Below are 25,661 nucleotides of genomic sequence, written 5' to 3'. Positions count from 1 at the left end.
GTTTGTCTATGATGTCGTGTTGAGTGTTGAGCGCCTGCGCCCTTCGTTTTGTCCACTGTGATTCGTTTTTTGTCAAAAAGTGTCTCTGTGAACTTAGATGACGTTTGTGAATATTTCCAGCTTTCTGCAACGCGAAAATTGTAAAAGACCGTCGCCGTGAAATGTTCTGACCTCAGTTTGGATTGACTTTATAAGTTTCTGTGCATGGACACGTATAAAATGACGTCTGTCATCGGTATATTGGGTTTTGCCCTTATAAGTGCAATTCAGCCCGCATATAGTTTTTATTTGCCGGGTTTAGCTCCGGTTAACTACTGCAAACGAGCTGATAGTTCGTCAACATGCATGGTAATCAGTGTTTATCTTTTATTCTGCATATTAATATATGACATCCATGTTTCGTCATTGGTAACACATTAGGTACCTATATTCAATAGGTAAGTAAGTATTAACAGTTGCAATGTCACAAGACGAGGAAGATTCAAAATAATAAGAAATCAACACATTATCTAACAAACTCTTTCATTTGTTTTGTATTATCGATATGTTAATCACTTTAAATCTTACAATACCTATTGATCATCAGCTCATACTCCTTGCCTATATAATTTTGTCTACTATAATAAATTATTGTGTTAATATTATCTTAATATTTCCTCTACATATTGTATAGGTAAATCAGTGCAACATTGATGATTTCCGGATAGGTATATTGACAAAATATACTACTTACTACAACCGCAAGCCGTTTTTACCTTACCCATGGAGCCACTTAAAATTATTCACCTATATAATCATCTATTATTACGAAGGCTCTCAACCTTTTTCATTCAGTATGACATTACCCGTTTTAACTTTAACACCCATATACTTGATAATTAAGTGAATTGTTTTTTTAAACCTTATGTATTATTATTCATTATCATAATTAGTGGCACAACAGCCCAGGGCGGGCCCTGACCTTTACGTACCCTCCAAATCCTTCACAATTCTTTTCCAATGTAGAATTCCAATCACCGTGCATCCTTAACCATTCATCTAACCACAGCAATTTCGGTTGCCCATAACTCCTTCGCCCAAATGGCTTTGCATCAAAAAATTTTCAGACTGGTTGGCCCAGGTCCATTCATAGAATATGACTAGTCCATTTTAGTATTGATACATATTATTGACTTAATAGATAGAGAGTGCAGAGATGTGAACTGCATTTTTTAAATTATAAAACAGCTTTGCTTAATTGGATGGTACTTCGCAAGTACCTAGATAAGTATATTTGGCGAAACAGAAGTAACAGTGAGGCAGCTTGGAATAATACTTCATTGTTAGGTTTGTTTTATGAAAAATAAATACTTAGAACCTTGTGGTATTAGGCTAGCGACTTATTAAAATATTAATTACTTAAGTACCTAATTAAATTTTTCATCAGGAGCCCGACAACCAGAGAAATCTAGTTTTGAATCAAGCAGTATCAAAGTTGCTTAAAAGTAAACATGATACTTCGATTGGTGTCCGAAAATGCAATGGAAATATTGTGCGTACATTTATGATCCTGTAAGAGTTTGCATTTTATTTTAGTCTATGGACTCCATTACAGGAAGTTAGACATTAAAAGGAAAAAAACAATAAATAGCAGGGCCTTCGTCGTTAAATTATGACATTCAATCTGTTTTCGATTTGTCAAATTTAAAATAAATGAACACCAGCGACATCTATAGGGGAAGCGTTTAAAACTTAAAAGCCTCCACGACTCGGATGCGGTTGTATAACTCGAAGCAGACTGCTTGAATAGCTTTGATACTGCTTAATTCTAAAATCACCCTCCAGAGAAGGTCCTAGCTTCCTCCAACAACCACCTCCACCTGTCCCTCTACATCACATGTACACAGCAGTCATCGGTAGCTCCATTGCAGCCCATACAAGGCGAGTTTGAGCTGCAGGTCATGGCGTAGTGGCATACGTTAAGACGTCTTGTGTAGATAATTCTGCTAAACTCATAGACTAACAATATTGAACTACAGTTGACCGCCAGGCTCAGACCGACAGAGACCTCCCGCTCCCGTATTTTTGTAAAACTGTTGGATTTTCAACATGTTGAAAGATTTCGGGCGACATTAGATGTGGGTATCGTTTGCACAGTAAAACATCTGTGTTGTATGTATATAAAGTAAAAACTAATATTTGTATTATACAAATTCAATTATTATTCATATATGTAATAGGTATGCGGAGATTGCAAACATATTTTATTTATAATTACGAGGGTCAGACAAAGTTACATTATTATAATATTATATCTTCAAAATTGGGGAGGCCTAATTATAGTAATGAAACAATCACAAATACCCAGGCTTTGAGAAAATTACTGAGATGTATTAATTATTGTGACCTCACCGAAAATTGAACCTTGACGCGCTAGATACTGAGCCATTGCCTTACGTATCGAACTATGAGGCACTATGGTATTATTACAAGAGTTCACGAGAGAACCGAGTTAAATGAAACTGTCAACTGTATCAAACCTTAATTATGAATAAAATTGATATGAATGGTATACAGTAGAACCACAATTATCCGGATTGTACACAAATTATTTAATGGTAAATTAGATAAAATCAATGCCTTGACAAGAGGTGATTCAGTCTATTAAATATAGCGACAGTAGATCAATGATCTTGAAAATGCAGTTTATTATTCACAATAGCGGCTCAGTGTGTAAAGTTATGAAAAAATCACGAAATGAAGAAGTCAAAGAGTGTACCTATTTTTACATGATTCATTCCCATTAAATCTTTAGCGTCAAGACGGGAAAACATTGCAGCGGGGTCCGAAACCAGATCGGCCGACAAAAACTGACCCCCGCTATTTATTATTGGGAATTTAAATGTTTTAAAAATATAAGAAGTATTCCAGTGACATACTTAATATGATCCAGCAAGTTTTATTCACCAAATGTCACGTCTATAATACAACCAATAGATAAGGGGATAATAATAACATTAAAGTGCTTAAAGCGTCAATTACATTGAGCTTCTTTACGAGCTGTTTATTGGCGAATTTATAATCTGCCTGTAAAGTCGCCCAGTGTAATCATCGAACATGTTAGCTTGTTCGATGATTACACTGGGCGACTTTACAGGCAGATTATAAATTCGCCAACAAACAGCTTGTAAAGAAGCTCAATGTAATTGACGCATAAGGCTATACCTCAGTTGACGCATGGTCTAAAAAGATCGTGGCTAGGCGATGTGCGGATTGCGGGTCGCGGGTGCAAATGGCGCATGCCGAACGAAATATAATAAATAAATGTCATGTTGTGAACGTCTCAAACTTATAATTTGTAATGTCGACAATATGTTAAAAAAATACATAAATTATTGAAATTAAATTGAAATTAAATTTAATAATTTATCATATAAATCCAACATGCGTCCATTTAATGTTCTGTTTATTGTTCTATTAGTAACAATAATAATATATTCATTGACATGTTTTCTTTTTCAAGTAAATGGGTAACGTTTTTAGTCATCTTTACACAATTTAAGAATTAATACCCCCGTCGCCATCACGAAACAAATTGACGTATTCACACCTTGACGTTCGTTCTCCGAATGAGTCCAAAATTTCGTCGCGCCTATAGTTGAAAATTATTTGCCGTTTCGCTGATGTATCGTCTTAAATAGAAAAACAGATCCTTCAATGAATAATCAGTTTTCAGAAGAAAATTGCTACATGGTGGCAGAGAGTCAGAATTCTTCAAGACCATTAGTAAATTCCAGATTCCAGATCTCTTCGATTATACAGAATTTTTGTTATTCAGATCGTCATAATCCCCGTTTGGTCAGAATAATCAAGGTTCTACTTGCAGAACAGATAATAAATAGAATTCCGATAGGCAATATTCAATACGCTACAGTTTTGAATGTGTGAGTGTCCTACGAAAATGAAACACGCATTATGCACGTGCAATAGTGTGTGTAATACACCAATATTAAATGAGCTTCAATACATAAACTGAGAGCAGTTGTCAGTATTCGACGTATGACGTATTCTTGTCACGTGGTTAAGTTTATCCCGGATTATTCCTTACTCGATATCGGTTACTTGCTACTCCTTACCTCTCTGGTATTTCAGTTCTCATTATTTTTGAGTTCCCTGGTTCTACTGTAGCATAATATTAGGTACTTATATCGACTGTAGAGAGGAAAACGGACATAATCTACACAAATCAAATTTTACAGGAGGCACAAAAACGTTTTTGTCATGGTTTTCGGTCAAACTCAAAATACAAAATAGACATCCTTGAATGGCACGATAATTAATTATTTATTTTTTATATTCCTAATCTGATATTAATTAAGTTAATTAAAGAAAAACCAACAAGTAATTTTTCCTACTTTTTCTAATTTTCCAGCTATATTCAGATTATAAATCGGCATTTTTTCGCAGCTTACAAATCCTTTGGACACAATATGTATTTAGTTGTATTCAATATTATTATCCAAGAAAACCTATTTTGAAAAAACTGAGGGTTACATCCTTTTTCATTTCTACTGTTGATGTATTAGTTCAATTATTATTCATTGAATTCATCTACTTGACAGTAAGTGTACGTCCTGAGTGGCAGCGTTGAGCGTTTTGTACAACTCAAACGTATAACCGTGTGTGAAAATGTTCGTAGACAATGTCTTTTTTTGGTAATACATTTATACGTTTGAGTTGTGCAAAACGCTCAACGCTGTGCCGAACGCTGGCACTGAGGCCTCACACTAAGGTGTTCACATTATGTGGTCATTTATAAAACTAGTCTGCATAATCATTCAACTGATAAAAAAATACTATGAAATATCACGATGATAACAAAAATAACAATCCCACTTTGTCACTTAACTAAACATTTTGACGAAGAATTGATAAGACAAATTGATAATATTATTAGGCTAGGCAGCTGCAGCAATTTTGTCACTAAACTAAAAATATAAATAAGTATTACAATCAACCATTAATACACAGAAAAAATATATTTGTGAAAGTCTATACCAATGATATTCAACCTTTTTTTTCTTCGGGCCAAATACATATATTTGTAAAGTAACGCGGGCCGCATCACTACTGGTGTGACAAAAAAAATCATGAAACCTCCCCTTTTTTACAAAACATTTTTGAGATTTTAAAAATTATGCGTGTTTTTTTAATTAATCGTGTGCAATAGCAACACTCTTATACCAGATCTGATGTGGACCATAGTGACAATCCTCACTATCTGTGCGTCAAAGTCGAAACGAATCTCAAGATATACGAAACTCCTGATAATAAATGTATTTCGGGCCGCACATAAAAGCTTAAAGGGCCGCAGGTTGAGTATCGCTGGTCTATACCATAAACCTGGTCGAACCCATAGTCGGCTCGCACATCTGAACTCGTTTCGCCTAAAAACGTGTCGAATACGTCGATTTGACGTCATCGTTATTTAACGAAACAACATAACACGCGTTGCCAAATGGAGCTTCGCAGATTGGTCGAATGCAACTGTTTCGTCTGAAAAAAACATCTGGCTGTTGCATTCGACATGTTGCATCCTTCTCGGGCTCTGAGTCGAAGGATCGAAGTCACAAAGAAACACCTAAGTACGAATTGGTCATTTCTATACCGGCTTGCCGATCACCGCATTGAAATATCAATATGTTTCGAAGGCTACGTGCGACTGTCGCTAGATAGATGTGCGAGGTTGTGTCATGCAACACTGGCCAGCCGGTCTCGGAAGTTTTGATTTATGGCTGTCAGGCATACGAGGCGAGTTGTGATGTGCGAGCCGCCTTACATATTACCACATACTTTTCTCAGGATACTATTCTTACACTCATGACGGTAGGGTGTAGACCAGTAGCTTTCAAACTTTGCAATCTCTGTGTCCTAAGATCAGTGGCGAAGGATTGTAAGCTGTTAGTGCTAGAACACAGTGAGGTGGGGTGGCAGCGGTGTGCACAAATCAAACGTATAACCGTGTGTGTAATGTAGACACTGTCTTTTTTTTGGGAATCTCACATACCGTTATAAAATTCAACAAAACCCTGCCTCATCCAAGGCACAGTAAACAATAGTGAAAAAAAAATCATTTATCTATAAAAGTATGCCATTAAACCATACATTATTTTATAGATGAAAAATATTTTGCATCGATTATGATTTGGTATAGGTACGGCTTAATGAATTTTAAAAAACTAACCAACACCATCTGTAATATATATTCTTAATTCAACGAACAAGGAAATAAGTATTACTGAAAAGTTGTGCATTATTTATGTTGAATCTTAACAGCCTACCTCCACCCCTCACCACTGCCTAAGATTTACATCATTACTGCGCCCTATAAAAATATCAATTAATGCAATGAATGTGAGTGGTGTTGTTCACCATTCATATTTAAATTCTTGGAATTATACTATAGCTCTACCAGTATGTTGTCCGCATGGTGGGCGCCACATGCTAACATTTGACATATTCAATACTTTTTATACCGTAATAAGCTTAGTTCTAAATTTTAATACCTGACGATTTATGATGGTATATCTATAGACACACCTGCCCTGTGATATACCTAGACAAAGTGCCGCCCCATATAATTTTTAGTCTCAAATTTTATGTGACAACATTACCGACTTCTATGACATTTCACTATTTTAAACGGATAAATAGAAAGATTTTTCGTTTACATAGACCTGCGGACGGAAATTTTGTCACTTCCACAGAATATACTCTAAAGTGTTATAATATTCGCATTCTTTCCTTAATTTGCCACCCGCAAGCAATGCATGACTTCCTAACTACACGAGATGTCACTGCGGCTACCCTCATTTCTCTCATATCTGGAAAGGTCACAAACTGGTGAAATAGTGGGATCTTTGAATTTAATTGTGAATCGGCGTATTGTAATATGGTTGTCAGGAATTATTATTATTGTGCTGCACACAGTTTGAATATCCATAAAACGTATCTAATTCGCCGTTGAGCGAAATAGTCGTAAAAAGCCAGCATTTATTATGGTGACCAAACATATTGTCGTATAATACAGGGATTTGTTGAAAAGATTTGAATAAGCGGATTCAAAATACTCGAAGGTAGTTAAAATCTCCCGGTTTCATAAATTAACTTGACAATTACAATCATCCAGTGATACTCAAACAATGCTACCAACGAATGATAGTCTCCTGCTTATACAAATAATCTTAACAACCATAGTAAATTCTTTATTATATTAATACTATCGACCGAAGATACTTGATGGAATTTGAATTTAAATTCTAATGTATTTAAGTTTTGTACTATTCCATTTGAGTCGTTTTTTGCGACCCGGGTTTCGCCTTTCGGCATCTTCAGGCACTGTGTACAATCACCAAAAGGCAAGCACACTTATCATAGATATATCTCATTAGTTAACTCCGTTAATTCCCAATACGTTACCATTGTTCCCAGAATGGACGATTGTACACCTCTTGAGTGTAGTATTTTTATTGTTTATAATAATTACTAATGATCTAATATATACGCTCATCGAGTGTATTATAATTGATAAGGTAGGGGGTTTTTTACAAACACTTCAACTATTCATAATTTGTTTGTTATATTTTTTTTATTGGATCCTTGACTTAATAGGTAGTTGATAAAGTTTTTACCTACTTTATTGTATTGATTTGTTATTTAAGTTAGAGTTAATAGTGTTCGTTTTTTCTTTATTACTGTAAGTACATATAATTAATAATGAAAACTTTTATTTTCAGTACGAAGTGAAGCTGTATGTAAATAGACTAAACACCGAAGAATCGGTGATTCCTTATGAATACCACCATTTTGATTTCTGCTCCGCCGATGAATCAAATTCCCCCGTTGAAAACCTGGGCCAGGTTGTGTTCGGCGAGCGCATCCGGCCGAGTCCGTACAACATCGATTTCATGCAAGACGTGCAATGCAAAGAGCTATGCACCAAGACTTACAAGGGAGGATCGGCCGACTCCGAGAAGAAGCTAGCTCTTTTGAAGAAAGGAATGGGACTTAACTACCAGCACCATTGGATTGTGGACAACATGCCTGTCACTTGGTGCTATCAGTTGGACGACGGCCGACAGTATTGCAGCACTGGATTCCCCATGGGATGTCTTGTTAGGAATTCAGCGGTTAGTAGAGATTTTTATAACTTTTATTTTTTAACAGTTGACAGTGAAATCAAGACTGATAATCTTAACCCTAGTTACCGACGACTATAACTTGAAGTGCAGCGGTTTCGAAAACTAATAGCTCGCAATTCACCGGCAATACTCCTAACGCAATACTAGCACCACTGCTGTGCCTCAAGTTATAGTTGCAGGTATCTATGAAGAAGCTGTCTTCTTAGAAATTTACATTCGCCATTGACTAGTAAGAAAACGCCCATGGTGAGGGAATTTCTCTATGATATAATTTTAAAACTCTTGGTAAATGTGTAAATTTTAATTTGCGTCATATTTCGGTTGCTATCCTGGCCTGCCTGCTCACAAAACTGATAAAATATGTTGTGCATTTGCTGCTACATAGACCACACATCCGAGGAATGGTAAAGGTAATAATAAGGGAAGAGCAGTTTACATTAAGTTCTACCCTGAAGAAACCAGTAACAGTAGAATATGAATCTATTATTATGATAATGCATCATCGCAATTAATTAAAATTGGAGTTGTTCGTTCTTACGGACAGCCTCCAGCACCCTTGGGGGCGCTCTCGGCTCTGGAGCCTTTGCACTATATACTCTAAATGCCACTGAAGTAAACTAGTGTCATTCAGTCTTGCAGATTGAGATCGAGATGCTAAGGATCTAGTGGAATCTTCATCCGTCAGCTACATCGTACTATTTACTACGTATTTTACACCTTGACATTAAATTAATATGTCCCTATTCATTCCAGGCTGATTCTTGCGGCATGAGTCCGACATTTAGCAAGCGCGGTGTTTACTATCCGTACAATCATGTAGACCTGACAATCACATATCACAGTGGAGTCCAAGAAGATAGAGGAAGTCGGTTTGGGGATAGTGGTGGCAGAATCATCTCTGTGAAAGTAAGTGCATATTAATATTATTTGAAATACATTCAACGAGGCTATTCTAACATATCACTTAACATCCAAAAAGAGCGCTACATGTGATAAATATATCACATTCATCACTTTATGTATTCAGGCAGTTACAGTAAAACCTCGTTAACGGCCCACGTGCGCCACGTAGGTCAAAATGGAGAATTTTATGGTATTTTCAGAGCATAATCCTGGACAATCCTTAAACGTTGTAGATAATCTATTTATATAATTTTGAAGCCTTATTATCCTTTATATTTATTTTAAACATTTGATGACTGCATAAAGGATTTTTATTACATAAAATAGTATTCTATTAAACCTCTCGATCTAATGTTTTAGAATATAGTCATATTTCAGTACATCCATGTGCAGTGGTGTTTTTAGGTTTATTAATTTTTAAGCGCATTTATAAAACCATTAGTAAAATTAATGTTAACATTATAGTGAAATATTTACCGTAAAAAAATACATTTTATAATCTCTCTGATCCCAAATTTTACAAGAATTAGGCATTTTATTATTCAAAAAATGGGCACGATTAACACATTTGAAGATAATTCTAAATATACTGATTATAAGCTATGTCTTTGACCGTTCAAATGTGATAAACATCCTACAAATAATGATTGTTTTATAATAATTATTGACCTAAGCATAAGGTAGTATTTTTTTTAAATACGCCATTCTATTGGCATTTCCCAGTGGTTAAGCTACAACACACGGCCGTAACCATAAATTGAAAAATGATAAATGAAGTAGGCAGTAAGGTCATGTTAACGCGCCTGTCTGATTTTTAATGTGTTTTTAACCATGACGGATTTGACTGATGCATACATATATAATTTTTGCTATACCCAGCTTTGATATTTTTTTTTTTTTTTTCGACCATGTCCGATTCTAATAGGATCATATGGGCCTCCACAGGGTGGAGGTTTGTATTAACAGATTTTGTTTTATACGAGAAATGGATGTCAGCCACTTGCTCAACCTATTAGGTCCATACCCTGACTCAAATTGAAAACAATATGTGTACTTGCCAGACCCTGGATTCGAACCTGGGACCCACGGCATTATAGTCCAATGCTTAGCCGCGCGGCCACCGTGGGTGCTTATAATATTTAGGGATATGTTTTAATTTTTAATAGTACACTCACCAGTTTGATAATTTTGAACCCATTTAAGACATATCTTCAATCGATAGTATTCATTTTACAACGTTTTTCTTAGGTCGTATTCTTATTTGTCCGGTGGTTGTTTGTCCGGTACAAATCTTGCAATTGATTTTTAACTAACTTTCCGACTAGCTAGACATTTGAAACTTTTAGAATATATCAGAACACGATGCCAATGCATTTTTCAATACTTTTAGCCATCTTTAAGTAGAATTGAATTCATTTTCAGTTAATTCTGTTTTGTATGAAAAGTTATTTCGATACCATTATTGGTTGCTAGGGGTCCTAGCAACTAAATTATTAAATAATATATACGTGCGTCACTATAGAAATCAATGTGAAATGACGTTTCATTATTCAGTATTTCTATCAAGTACAAATTTTTTGATCGTTTAAGCTAGCCAAGTTAAGTTTATATGATTTAACAGAAAATTTAAAAACGTTGCATATAAAAAGTTCTTTTTATCGTGCAATTTTTTTAATATCATTTTTTCACATTGTCCTCCTGTAAAGTTGCAAATTGTAGAGACACCTTTTCACTTTGGGCCAACAATTGCCGTTACCAAGATCTCGTTAACAAAAATTCTCATGTCATCCTCCATTTTGACAAATGCATAGATCTTTATTGTAGGGAGGCCAACATAACGGATCAAAAATAAGTGACTTAATGTTGCTAGATCAAAAAAATAAATATGCCAAAGAGGCAATGTAATGTAGATCATTGTTGCATATTTAGTTCAAAACTTCATTTTATGTTTCTTACCCTCAAATAGCTCATATAACTACTGAACCATTCACCAATTCGATCATAATATAAATAGGAATTGATTTTACTAACCAAATGTTTATCGAAAAATATTTATTGAACAGTTTTTTTAATTAAAGTTTTTTTAATAAATACAAAATCAATTTTGACTGTTTTTCGATTGTCTCTAATGGATTAAATTACTATTTAGCTTTAATTAGGCCAATTCTTATCATATTTACTAAAAGGACATTGTAAATTGTTATTACATTCAGTTCCATCATACAAGCGATTCCGGAAATTACATTTTATTCATTGATAAAATTTTGTTAACAATGTTACGTCTTCTGTGAATATTCCCATACATTTTACCTATCTTATCAGTAAATCCATAAAACGAATCCAACGTTGACAATACAAAATTTCACTAACCGATGCACTCTCACATATTATTCATACTTCATTTTACAATACCTTTTATCTTCACGTAACCGTAAACAACCGAAACAAATAAAACATAAAAACGCTTCCATGTATTGAATGGTTACATGTATATTGTACGTAAAGCATTTCACCGTAGCACAGTTCGCCGTGAGCTTTCTATCGGAAAGAAATGACCGTATACTATATGGCAGGGGTAGTCAACCTGGTACCTACCGCCCACTAGTGGGCGTTCCAGCTTTCATGGTGGGCGGTAGGGGTTTTAAAAACATTTCCATTATGTTTTCATAGTCTGACATAAAGTATTTCGTAAGTAATTATTATTATATGCTTTAACTTTTATAAATTTTATACTTCCCTACTTTATAAATTACCATTACTGTGGAACCGGTGGGCGGTTAGAAAATTTTACTAACAGAAATACAAACGTGGGCGGTAGGTATAAAAAGGTTGACTACCCCTGCTATGCGGTCACCAATTTTATTAGATTCAATAGGATATATTCAAGTTTCATAGTCGATTTTGGCAAAATTCATGAATTCAAGAATGAAAACATAACTATTTTTATTCTGTAGTTTCCATTTTCCAACGTGGGTCCAAAGATTTTTCGGAGTATTTTGCGCTCGAAGACAGCTAATTTATTTTCCTCGTTTTGAGTTAAGTGACCACTGGCCTTATAATTGTTTTATATATTAGAAGTTTATTTCTTCGGCCTAGAATTTTCGACCCCACCAGTCGCTTGCAGGCATGCCAGCATTTATTCCCGGAGATAAGGCGGATTTTTATGTCTTATTTTGGGTATTTGGCTGGATCCGAGATACGTGAACTTGTCCACCCCTTCATATGCATGCTGTCCTATGTTCTGCAGCGGTACCTGATCGCGTGTGCTGACCATATACTTAGTTTTTGACTGGTTTATTTGCAGCCCAGCGTTTTCTGCTTTTATTTTCATAGTTCCACCATGGTCGATCATCCTCTGTTTGGATCTGCTTGTAATTACTATGTCGTCAGCATAAGCGCACATCTGCGTTGTACTATTATCTGCCCATCCTCTTATGTTGGTTTCATGAGCTATGTCCCCTTGTCTCACACCTGATTCGATTTTGAAGCTTTCAGTTTGCTCATTTTGCACACTGACAACTGCTTGAGTATCCGTCAGTGTGGTCTTTATTAGCCTTACTAGTTTTAAGGGAAGTCCCAGTATTTTTAGGCTTTGCAGCATCTTATCCCTATTCACGCTGTCGAAAGCTTGTTTAAAATCAATAAACAGGTGGTTGAGTGTCAGGTTGTATTCGTGCGCTATCTCCATAGTTTGTCTCATGAGATGGATGTGATCTATGGTGGATCTATTTGGTCGGAAGCCGCATTGGTATTCTCCCAGGATTTCCTCACCATATATCATTAACCTGCTATACAGTACAGATGAGAAAACTTTATAAGCTGCGTTTAGAATTGTGATCCCTCTGTAGTACTAGGTACGAGTACTTTTATTGTGATACGATTTTTTTGCATTGCTTAAATCTATTATGTTATAAATTATGTTTTGAGATATGTGTTAGTGGAATATGTGCGTATTGAAATTCTGAATTCATTACATCATACAACTAAAAATTGACAAAAATTTGGATACCTATGTGTTTGTAGAAAATTAGCGATGATATGGCCTCCAAAGGGTGGAGGTTCTATTAACAGATTTTTGTGTTTACGAGAAATGAATGTTGGCAACTTGCTTAATCTATTAGGTCCATCTCCTGTGTTCAAACACACATTGAAAAACAACATGTGATTTTTTTTGCCAGACCCGGGACCCACGACATTACAGACTGACACGTTACCCCCTCAGCCATTGTGGGTGACCACAAATTTGTTAAAAGTATAATTTTTTTTAGTTGAAGGTCACACAATTATCAACACTAAAAACTGCTCATTTTCACCATCTCCATACCTCACTATTAATTCTCATGCATATATATTGTTTATTTTTTATAGGTTATTCCGTCGAGCATTAATCACCAGAATCCAAAGCACCTGGACTGCTCGATTCGCGAACCTCTGGAAATCCCCCCAGACCCAATCCCCAATGGCCAGACGCTCAACATCACGTACAGCTACTCCCTGCGCTTCGTAGAGAACAACACCATCAAGTGGTCATCGCGGTGGGACTACATCCTAGACTCGCTCCCTCACACCAACATCCAGTGGTTTTCGATCTTGAACTCGCTGGTCATTGTGCTCTTCCTCAGCGGAATGGTCGCCATGATTCTCCTGAGGACTCTTCATAAAGACATTGCCCGATACAATCAAATGGAATGCGGAGAAGATGCTCAGGTTACTATATCATATTTCTTAACTTAATTATATGTCATATAATTATTAATTAACCCTTTCGACGCGAGCCATTTTCGCGGGAAGTTATTTTCAGTCAACTGATCTGTTAAAACGGTCACTACAGCTAAACAGATTGATTTGAAAATTAAAAAATTTATTACTGGATGAACTATATATCAGTTATTCCAAATGCACCAAGAAATAAACTATATTCGTGACATTCTCACTAAAATAAATCGAAGAAAATGAAGACGCTAAAAAATATCCAAGCTTTTACCGCGCGGTCAATATGGCGGCCATCCAGTCTTCACATACACGGTTTCAACACATACTACCGAGCAATTCGCCGCGTTTGTATTTGTAATACACAGGGCTGAGTACATGCTGCCGGATTTAGTTACGGTCTATGACAGTATATTACTAAAAAATCACACTTGTTCAATCATCAGTAGGTTATCGCACTCGGTAAGTCGTAAACTCAAATTTATTATCCCTTCAAATCATGAAGCTATATTTATTTTCGTAGCCATAAAATAATGTTCGTCATCATGACACATTAGGATGTTTTGGAGAATAAATCAATGAAAATAATTACCCAAGGCTAAAATACTATTATACTTTATGAGGCGCCGTCGGCTTTACAAAGGGCCTGTCGAAAGATCGCCAGACAAAAAACGACCATGTAAAAAGAGCTAACACAGTTCGTGGCACATAAAAAATATAAATTATTACACATTATAATAATGTAAATATAAAAAAATGGAACAATGAACAAAGATAAAGACATACCAATTTAATGGAGAGCTGTCCGTCGATAAAATATTTTTCCTTGAGAAGCAACAGTTTTTAAAATAAATAACACATCAGGTGTATGATAAGCTCCAAAACATGGAACTACGCACAATGTCACGTTACATTCGGAGCACATGTATCGCGACATACGCCTTTTCTTTGGGGTTTTCGTCGAATGACAGCACACATAGCATATTCTGCAAATGTTTGACTTTATGTGTGTTCCTTTCAATAAAGTCGGCATATGTTTTGCAATGTCTTTTGATGTGGTGCGCGTGGATGGTTGGGCGTGAGTTTGTGAATTCACTTCCTTGGACAGTTTGTATTTACATAGTGACTGTTTAATAATATTTAATTGAAAGTCCGCCAAACTAATCTTTCTTTTTGTAACACTTTTGAACATTGTATGGGAATTTAATAAATATAAATAAAAAATATGAAAAGCAACTTTTCTGTACCACTTTTTCTGAGGCAGTTCAGGCTTGCTAACATCATGTCTGTTTTGTCCACGGCTCCCATATTCTTATTATAATCAATCACACACTTGGGTTTATTAACAGGTTCACCTGTCTTTCTATTGGTTTTACCCGTTGGCACAAAAGCATCATCATGTATAGTTGTGAGCATGTGAATGTCATGTTTATCATGCCACTTCAACGCCAATAAAGGTCTGCGATGTTGTGATTCCGATTGCCCTTTCTTTAATTTTTTGAACTGTGGCATATTTTTTCTCATTTTACGAACAGTTCCACATGCATTTGTTCGTGTGTTGTGCAAGTGTTCGAACAAAGCTGGGCTAGTATACCAATTATCTACCCAAAGGTTATGGCCTTTGCCTACGTAATCTTTGAGCAATGTGGTTACAACCGCCCCCGAAATTCCAAGACCATATTCGTCAGTCAAGTCTGTCTGTTCTCCACAGTATATTATAAAATCTAATACGTAACCAGTCAATACGTCAACTAAAACGAACATTTTTATACCAAACCTATGTCGTTTCATGGGAAGATATTGTTTAAACATGAGACGCCCTTTGAAAACAATAATACTTTCGTCAATGCACACATTTCAAAAGGCTTCATTGTCTGTTTGAAAATATTTCGCGTATGGTCTACCAAGAGTTTGATTTTGTGTAACTTAACACCGGGAATCTGAGTTTCAGTATCAGAAAAATGCAGCATGCTGAGTAAAATTTGATATCGGTCTCGAGTCATTGTTTTTCCGAAAATGGAACTAAAGTTCCGGGTCTGTTGACCAATGTTCTTCTATGGTAAGATGACGATTTCTCGTCATCAACATAGTAACAGTAATAAATAAATACATTTCTTCGATAGATGTATCTACCCATTTATGAAATCGAGATTTTTTAGTTAGATCTCGTTTTTTAACTACAGTATGATAGGATTTATTTGTCTCAAGGACAATTTTACTCATGATATCTTGATTTAAAAAATGTTCAAAAAAATCAAGTTCTGTGCAGTGTTCTGTCAAAGAAGATTGATTACCTGATGAATTGCCATCAAACTCATGTATGACCGGAATAAAGGGTCCGGATGTCCAAGAAGCTAGATTGTCAAAAGATGTATTGGTTGAAGTACTTGGAATTTCATCAGGTTGTATGTGGTCTACGTTTTCAATGACTTCGCCAACGTCGAATTCATCTTCACTTATATCAAAATCAGAGTCTGGATCCAGCATGATTTCTTCGGCAATATGACAAAAAATACTAAAAACAAATCGTAAAAATGTGTCTATCGAGATCACAAATCACTAAGAAAAAATACATAACACTAACGTAATCGTAATAATCAATTAAAAGGTAAATAAAAATAATATTGATGCACGCTTTTCGATGCCATGACCAATATTTTGTTTTGATAACCCTGGTGACGCGTCGAGTACACACGTCTTCGCAATGGCGCGCGATTCAAATGACTGAATAACAAGTGTTCTTTTCAAAAATATATTTCCTTGTGTTTTACTTGACATTTTTATGATCTGTTGCCTGATATGTCTACCTAAAGGTTTGAACTAATTTTTAAAGCATATTATCCACAAGTCGCGAGCCTAATACTACAAGGTTCTAAGTAAGTAAAATTGCCGTTAATTGCTGCATTTCATTCACTCATATGGCAGCAGGGTATGGACGACAGCATAAAGATATTCAAACGAAATCACAGTCGCAAAGACAAAATCACATTATCAAGACAACAGCACTAGAGAGGCACTGATAGAGCCTCGAACCATGCCAGTATGTTTTCATATAATATAATTTCTATTTTCTATAATACCAAAAATTCATAAGGCTCCGTCTTGTTATAATCCAAATACTTTAGTTAGTATCTTAGTGAGTACATAGTCTGTTGCTGTAACTTTGTGATTGTCAATATGGACAAAATTGCCTGCATATAACCGCTGCAAGATTCATGTGGTGTGCCAGAAGGCAAGGGGGCGGTAAATTATCTTACACAAGTATTTCTGTTAATTGCAGGAAGAGTTTGGCTGGAAACTCGTCCATGGAGACGTCTTCCGTCCTCCACGAAAGGGAATGCTGCTGGCGGTTATGCTGGGGTCGGGAGTGCAAGTGTTCGGCATGACGGTGGTGACGCTGGCCTTCGCCTGCCTAGGATTCCTTTCGCCGGCCAACCGCGGAGCTCTCATGACCTGCTCCATGGTCGTGTGGGTTCTGCTCGGTACCCCGGCTGGATTTGTCTCTGCCAGGATATACAAGAGCTTTGGCGGTGAAAAATGGAAGTCGAATATCCTCCTTACGTCCATGCTGTGTCCTGGGTAAGTTTATTTTATCTCAATACTGTAATTACAGTAAAACCTCATTAATACGAATTCCAACTGGCCGAAAATCGAAAAAAAATCCGAAATACGAATACAGTACTCTCTCAGTAATCCCCAAAAACCAGACAAGTGTCCATTAGTGAAAGCGGCGGATTATATTGCATACCTACATACAAAATATAGTAAAAATTAAAACAGGTATTTCGTAAAAATAGTTTTTTTGAGAAATTTGTAAGTATGTACTAGCAAATTGCGGTTTTATTTGTAATCAAAATCAAGTATTTACTAAATTATACACATTTATAAACAAAGCTTATTAACTAAATATTAAACAGTAAATCACTTGACACAACCAGTTGTTTATTTGTTTATTGAGGCAGATATTCTTGAATTGCTTAGTTTTCCTGGCTTTCCTTATGACCAAAAGCTTCAGTTTGTGCATTGGAGCACGGCATAATTGCGATGCGGTGCTTGGGCACTTTCCTTCCTGGTAAGTACATTACTTTCTTCACGATGAATGTACGTTTTAGGAAGGAGAAGTTTCCAAATTAAACCCGTCTCATCTGCGTTGCATATGTGTGCGTGGCGAATTATAAAGCTTGATTTTGTGCTTTCAACTAGTAAAAATAACGGCGGATTATAGTAGTCGGATAATTGAGCAGCGGATTATTGAGAGTGTACTGTAAAAGGAAAGAAAAATTTTGAAAAAAATGAATGAACAATGAAAAAAGAATGTGCCTACCAAATTTCCAAAACAATTCTTTCAAATTACCAATACCATACCGTACGTAATATGTACCAATACACGTTACAGTAGCGATTTCCAAACTGGGAGGCGCGGAGTGTTGCAAAGGGAGGCGGTTTGCAGTTTGCAAATGTATAATTTATAAAACGGCCGCTAGTTATTAACTACACAAAAAAACAGTCCTATGAAAGGTTGTTTGCAAACCTGTCTGCAAATATGGAGACTAATTTTATAAAACTCACTTCTATATTATTGTGAAGCGCGCTGCCGCTGGCTATCTCGTGAAAAAATGAAATAAAAGGGTCAAATTAATCATAATGTTTAAATTTGTTTAAGAACGATAATTTTGTTGTTAAACTTGTCCATTTGGTTGAAATTTAAAAAAAAAATGAGTGAATAAATCAATGCAATGTACGGATAATACATGGAGATTTGTACATAATTATCATAATATATTAAAAGTTTATTAAACGTTACCTAGGAAAAAAAATGTTTGTATACCGTTTTTATACAATGTTATGTAGTTCATGAACGGATATAACTTGATCTGGATAGACCAGGCTTATGAAATACATCTTCACCATTTCAGCAATCATATGATATTATGTTTCTCAATATAATTGCCGACAATTTATTATTTATCACATGACACTGTGAAATAAATACCCATCTGTTTTGTTAAGTCATCATTTTTTTACACTTATATAAACACTGCCATGTGGTCAAAAGGTCTGGTGGCACTTGTATCGCACATGTGAAATTAGCTGACTATGAGGTTTTGACTTGTCATGCAATGTGATAATTCTTCACGATTAATACATAATATGAAACTGTATATTCATAATGTTGCAAGGGATACAAACTGCGTGTTTAGAGTTTTTCCCTACAGATGTATGCAAAGTTTGAAAGTACTCACTTAACTTAACTTAACGAATAATTCACAACATTTGAAAATATAACATTTTTATTGATATAATAAATGTATACCTACCTACTAGAACAAATCTTGTAAAAAAATACGCCGCCCAACGGGACATGAACTTGCATCCATTGGATTCGTGCCAATGTGCTTTACCAATAATTGTGCCATGTGCATCCTATCTAATTACAGCGGAATTAACTACCAGTTTTTCTTTGTGTCATATTGAAATAGGTACCTAACCTACACCCACGGTGGCCGCGCGGCTTAAGCGTTGGACTATAACGCCGTGGGTCTCAGGTTCGAATCCTGGGTCTGGCAAGTACACATATTGTTTTTCAATTTGTGTGTGAGTCAGGGTATGGACCTAATAGGTTGAGCAAGTGGCTGACATCCATTTCTCGTAAAAACAAAATCTGTTAATACAAACCTCCACCCTGTGGAGGCCCATATGATCCTATTAGGATCGGACATGGTCGAAAAAAAAAAATCTAACTTAACCTAACCTAAACTAACCCAACCTAACAAATAATCCAGTATATTGGCTATTTTCAAAATGTGTTTGCCGCTGTATTCCCCATAACCGACTAGTATCAAATAATATTAGTAGGTAGGTATATATTATTGATAAGTAGGTATAAAGCATGGGTGCTCAACCTACGGATTACGACCACAATAGGGGAAATAGTATGCCTGGTTCGCACACCATGTGGGTATAATTTAAAAGTTGTCCTATAATGTTTCATGTTCTTTGGCTTGTGTGCAGGGTAAGAATTGTTAGTAGATACCTAATCTTCTAATCTTCAGGTTCGTGTTTGGACTGTTCTTCGTGATGAATCTGGTGCTGTGGGGCAAAGGCAGCTCCGCTTCCGTCCCCTTCTCAACTCTTGTGGCGCTGTTGGCTTTGTGGTTTGGAGTTTCTGTTCCTCTCACTTTCATCGGAGCATACTTTGGCTTCAGGAAACGGGTAGGTGTTACCCTATATATATGAATTTTTATGATAGATATCATTTAATAAACCTTGAATTACAGTCAGTGATAATGTTTAGAAAGTCTCGGATTCAATCAGGTGTGTTAGGCTATGCTAAATATTGTGGTGTGTTTTGCAGTGTCTGGAGCATCCAGTGCGCACCAATCAGATCCCTCGGCAGATTCCCGACCAATCCGTCTACACACAGCCCATTCCCGGCATCATCATGGGAGGAGTCTTGCCGTTTGGATGCATCTTCATTCAGCTGTTCTTCATTTTGAACTCACTTTGGTCTAGTCAGGTAAATCAAAGTTATAGGATTGTATTTTCAGTCATATTTTATAGTCATGGAGTTTCCAGTGTTCCTAAGTACTTTTCTCTTTCTTTTCATAATAGTCAGGTTTTCTCTATTTTTTAAATACTACCGGATGAGGTATGATGTACTATGCCCTTCAAGTGATTCGAAATTGTGATGGATATATATCTGCCACCTTTTTTTCTTGCGAAAGTTGTAGTGCTATATTGACAATTCGAAACAATAAAAAACACATATTAACGTATTGAGATCAAATTCATGTCTAAATCATGGGTGGCCAACCCGCGGCCCACTGGGTGTCAACTTGTGGCACGTGGAGCAGTGAGAAAATAAAAATAATATCAAATGCTGCCGCTAGTTGTGCTAATTTCGCAAATTGAGATTCGATATTGGCTCAAGATTTTAAAAAGCACCGTGTGCTTTTTGCTGCATTTGCAACACCGTTCTCCGTAGACGTGAATTTATTACCGGGAAATTTACAAATGGAATATTGTGAAATATGTTGCGATGAACAGTCAAAGGAGAAATTCCATCAGGTTGGTTTGGAAGAGTTTTACAAAACATATTTGGGCAAGGAGAAATATCCTGCATTTTACAAACATGCTCTAATGATGACTTCGCTATTTGGAAACACTTACACGTGTGAACAGCTTTTTAGTCGGATGAAGCATATCAAATCCCGAGTGAGGACACGGATCACTGATGTGCATTTGGAAAACTGTTTGTGTGTAAGAACAACCTCACTCGATATCGATATTAATGCACTTAGTTTTGCCACAAAAAATCAAACTTCTCACTAAAATTTATTATTTTTATATTATTTTGTTTATTTTTTATTATTTAAAAAAAGTCTAATCTAATAAATATGTTTGATTCTCATTTTTGTTTTATTTTATTAATACGAGGGTGGGTCAATAAGTCCTTAGAAAAGCCGACAGGTGGCGCGACTAGTACTGTAAGCGGTTTGTTTTCATGCAGCGGCACTACCGATTCAGTATGCTGCGAAGTTTCAATCAGATTGGTCGGGTTGTTCTGTGTTTCTCGTACATTTAAAAAAAAATTTGCTTGTTTACAAAAATGGAGAAAATTGAGTTTAGAGCTGTTATTAAACATTTTAATATAAAAGGGTTAACAGCAAAGGAAATAAAAAATGAGTTGGATTTAGTTCACGGCATATCTGCTCCTTCACTTGCAACTATTTATAACTGGTTAAATGAATTTAAACGTGGTCGTACATCAACAAAGGATGAACCACGCTCAGGACGTCCTGTAGAGGTGACTACACCAGAAATGATCAATAAAATCCATGATATGGTGTTAAGTGACCGAAGATTAAAGTTGAGTGAGATAATTGAGGTTACAGGGATCTCAAAAGGTAGCGTCATTTCTATTTTACATGACAAATTGGGCATGAAAAAAATTTCTGCAAGATGGGTGCCGCGTTTGCTCACAGTCGACAATAAACGCAATAGGGTGGTGGCCTCTAAAGCCCTGTTGTCGCTCATGCAACGCAATCCGGATGAATTTTTTTGTCGCTTTGTGACTGTAGATGAAACATGGATACACCACTATACTCCCGAGACGAAAAAACAGTCAAAGCAGTGGATTGCGAAAGGCGAACCATGTCCAAAGAAGGGGAAAACCGTAAAATCAGCTGGTAAGGTTATGGCTACTGTATTTTGGGATGCACGTGGAATTATTTTCGTTGACTATTTGGAAAAAGGAAAAACAATAACAGGGGATTATTATGCATCTTTATTGGACCAGCTAAAAAACAAAATTGAAGAAAAACGGCCTCATTTAAACAGGAAAAAAATCCTCTTTCATCAGGACAATGCCCGTGTTCACACATGTTTACGATCAATGGCTAAAATTGAAGAATTGAAGTTCGAATTGGTCGACCACCCACCGTATTCGCCAGATTTCCCCAGTGACTTTTTCCTTTTCCCAAACTTAAAAAAATGGCTAAGTGGACAACGTTTTTTTTCAAATGAAGAAGTCATCGATCGGACAAATGCTTATTTTGAGGACCTTCCGAAAACTTATTTTTCTGACGGTTTAAAAAAAATTGAGAAACGTCTAACCAAGTGTATTGAGCTCCAAGGAGATTATGTTGAGAAATAAAAAAAAATACAAAAATAAAACTGTTTTAATGCTTTTTTCTAAGGAATTATTGACCCACCCTCGTATATATACCTACTTAATATATATTTCTTTTTTGTTTTGTATAATAAAAAAAATCATTTGTGCGGCCCGGTAGGAAATCTCATTTTTAGAATCTGGCCCGGCTGCTGAAAGGGTTGGCCACCCAACCTTATACCCTACCAACCTTAACAAAACACTTATGTAACTGAATCCACCAGAATACAAAGGAAAGATAGAATAAAATAGATTGGTATCAAAATTAGAAATACAATCATATCGTATATATTTAAATTCAAAATGATTCAAAAGTAGGTTAGCATGTAGGGCAGGGGAGGGCAAACTGTTTGGATGGAGGGCCAAATTCAAGAATTCAAAATGAGCGGCGGGCCGCAAGTATAATACCATTTTTAGATATACACTATTTATTATCACGAAAAATAAACATTACAAAAAAATTAATGAGAAGAATGAAAGTGTTGTACATTTTTTCAAATTCAGGTGTTAATTTTGTGGTTGATATTTTCAAAACTGCTTGTAAATGGGCATCGGAGATATTTGGTCGTAAAGAATTTTTATTGAGGTTCATGATCGAAAATGTTTGTTCACATATATAGGTTGATCCAAAAACAACGAACATTTTTCTTGCATAATCTTTAAGTTGTTCGAATTTGTCTGAATTAAGGGCATTGTAAAATTTGGATATATCTTCACGACGATGCAATTCTCTTAAATCAGTGTCACACTGCAGACCAATAATCTCAAGTTGTAGCTCTGTCAGTACACTATCAATATCTATTGAAAATGGATCGCGTACTGTTGCTAAGCTTGTCTCAATTTTTCGGAAGTCACCAAATCTTTGTAAAAAATCGTCATTCAGAGCTTTAATAATTTTACCATATTCTTCAAATTTATATTCTGGTATATTCAGCAACTTCAAAGTTGGAAAGTGGTCCACGTTCTTATTCGATATTTGTCGAAGGAACAACTTGAGTTTTAATTGAAATCCATTCAAACTCTTCACCATATCGTGGGCATATATTTTTTTTCCTTGCAACGCAGAGTTAAAAGTATTTAAATGTGTCACGATATTCAACATAGAAAATAGTGGTTACATAGTTTCATAGAGACACAAGGAAGACGTACTGAGATAATACATTAACGAAACAACAAATTCTTCAAATTTTAATCTATTGTCAATATTTTTTAAAAAAATATAAAAAAAGTTATTCGTAATCAGAAGTACAATTAATGATGGCGGGCCGCAAAAAAATACCCGGCGGGCCACATGCGGCCCGCGGGCCGCAGTTTGCCCACCCCTGATGTAGGGTCTTGATAAGTATTAGGTTCTACCTATTAAATATCTGATAATAATGACAGCGTTATTATCAGATATTTCGCACCGTGAGTGTAAAACCAAGACATGTGCAAATTTTTCAATTTCGAGATTAAATGCGAAACAACTGCAAAAGTCGTGAACTTGATAATGTAAAAGTGAAGTAACTGAAATAACATGCAATATAATGTAGATATAAACCAAATATAATGGGTTTTTTTTAGAAACTCTATTTGTCCTAACAAAACGAAGACTTCATACCCTAATATCTCCAAAATATGTCTTTTGCACATGTCTTGGTTTTACACTCATGCTGCGATTTGATACAATGTAATATTAAATTAATGTTCTTATTGGATCAAAAAAATAATAACTATCTGCAATACTCCACGAACAATGCATATTTTTTTATCACAATGTTATACAGCCATCTCTCTTTCCAGTATGACAGTTCATGGTGAACTATGATACGTGAAATATAATTCGTACAATTTACATGTAACCCTATCTGAAGTCGCTTTTAGTAATATGTAATGGGATTTTATTTCGATATCGCTACTGGAGACACCCTTACGCGCCAAAATTGTTCACTGACACTGACAACTGTCAGTTTGTTCATTCATAGAGTTAGCTGCACAATATAGGGAAATTAAAGCTCATTGGTTGCACAATATCTCATTTCAAAATCAATTTGTAAAACCTATACAAAATTAGCTAAAAGTTAACTTGATAATAATGGTCACTAAATTTTGTTCCAGATGTATTACATGTTCGGCTTCCTGTTTCTGGTGTTTATAATCCTGGTGATTACCTGCTCGGAGACAACCGTGCTGCTGTGCTACTTCCACCTATGCGCCGAGGACTACCACTGGTGGTGGAGGGCCTTCCTCAGCTCGGCCAGCACCTCGGGATACCTCTTCATCTACTGCTGCCACTACTTCGTCACCAAGCTATCCATTGAAGACGCCGCCTCCACTTTCCTGTACTTCGGTTACACGATCATTATGGTGTTCCTCTTTTTCCTGCTGACCGGCACAATCGGATTCTTCGCCTGCTTTTGGTTCGTCCGTAAGATCTACAGTGTCGTCAAAGTCGATTAGATTTTTCACACTCTGTTTAAACTGATCATTATTAGTTTCCTTCTGTTACTACTCGCAGTGTGTTTGAAACACATAGCTGTAAGTAAGTTTTTTTTCAAATTGTTTTTCTTGTATGGTCTTATTGAAATTTTTGGAGCATTTATATAACTAAAGGTCTTAGGTAGATGGTCTGAGTACATTGAAATAGGTACCTAATTATCAAAACGGTTTTTACCGTCATGGTTTTTTTTTGTATATTTGTTTTAGTATTATGTTAGTTGTAAAACAATTACGAATATATGAGTCTTTCAAAAACATAGTTTTATCTGTACCTACGTATAAACTTAAAAACAAAAATATTTGATAAATAAAAAAGTAGTCAATAAAATCAATACGTTTGTAAATTTTTAAAAATGTAGGCCCTAGATGCATAAAATAATATCAGATTACGTTAAATCGAAATATTTTCAATATTACATGCATAGACTAAAATGCAATGACAGTTGCTAAACTCTTAATTAGTGACATCACTTTGCGTTCCGCGTTCGCGTCATCAAATTGTCGAGAATAGGAAAAGTATACAAACAGTACAACATAAAATGAATAACTATGAATTATCAATCGTTGATATAAATTTTAAATGTTTTAATGTTTCCTTTATCAGTGCTTAACTGATTTTATTAACGCATTGCGGATCTAGTATACCTAGTAAGATAGAGTTATACTAGATCGTATTTTTTTTTTGTTAATACATCTGGCAATAAAAATTTTACGTTTTC

The 25,661-nt window shown here is 35.7% G+C and overlaps 1 protein-coding gene across 1 annotated transcript; it reads left to right on the top strand.

The window, feature by feature from the left end:
* The first annotated feature begins 10 nt into the window (after positions 1-10).
* TM9SF2 (transmembrane 9 superfamily protein member 2) lies at positions 11-25,661 on the top strand. Its single transcript, XM_085956115.1, has 8 exons — positions 11-348; positions 7,776-8,168; positions 8,934-9,086; positions 13,452-13,790; positions 17,074-17,372; positions 19,847-20,006; positions 20,149-20,310; positions 24,562-25,661. The coding sequence occupies exons 1-8, from the start codon at positions 205-207 to the stop codon at positions 24,901-24,903; spliced, it is 1,992 nt and encodes a 663-aa protein (XP_085812241.1). The 5' UTR covers positions 11-204; the 3' UTR covers positions 24,904-25,661.

The sequence above is a fragment of the Rhyacophila brunnea genome, unplaced genomic scaffold, assembly GCF_057557595.1.
Source record: "Rhyacophila brunnea isolate RB1 unplaced genomic scaffold, BYU_Rbru_1.0 scaffold_5, whole genome shotgun sequence".
Taxonomy (NCBI): Eukaryota; Metazoa; Arthropoda; class Insecta; order Trichoptera; family Rhyacophilidae; genus Rhyacophila; species Rhyacophila brunnea.
This window is presented reverse-complemented; position numbering and strand designations above follow the sequence as displayed.

Excerpts from the sequence above, each read along its gene's own strand:
- TM9SF2 (XM_085956115.1), top strand. The coding sequence starts at position 205 with ATGGACACGTATAAAATGACGTCTGTCATCGGTATATTGGGTTTTGCC. Across the intron at positions 8,169-8,933 it reads GTCTTGTTAGGAATTCAGCG|GCTGATTCTTGCGGCATGAG; the intron begins GTTAGTAGAGAT and ends TATTCATTCCAG. Across the intron at positions 20,311-24,561 it reads ACTCACTTTGGTCTAGTCAG|ATGTATTACATGTTCGGCTT; the intron begins GTAAATCAAAGT and ends ATTTTGTTCCAG.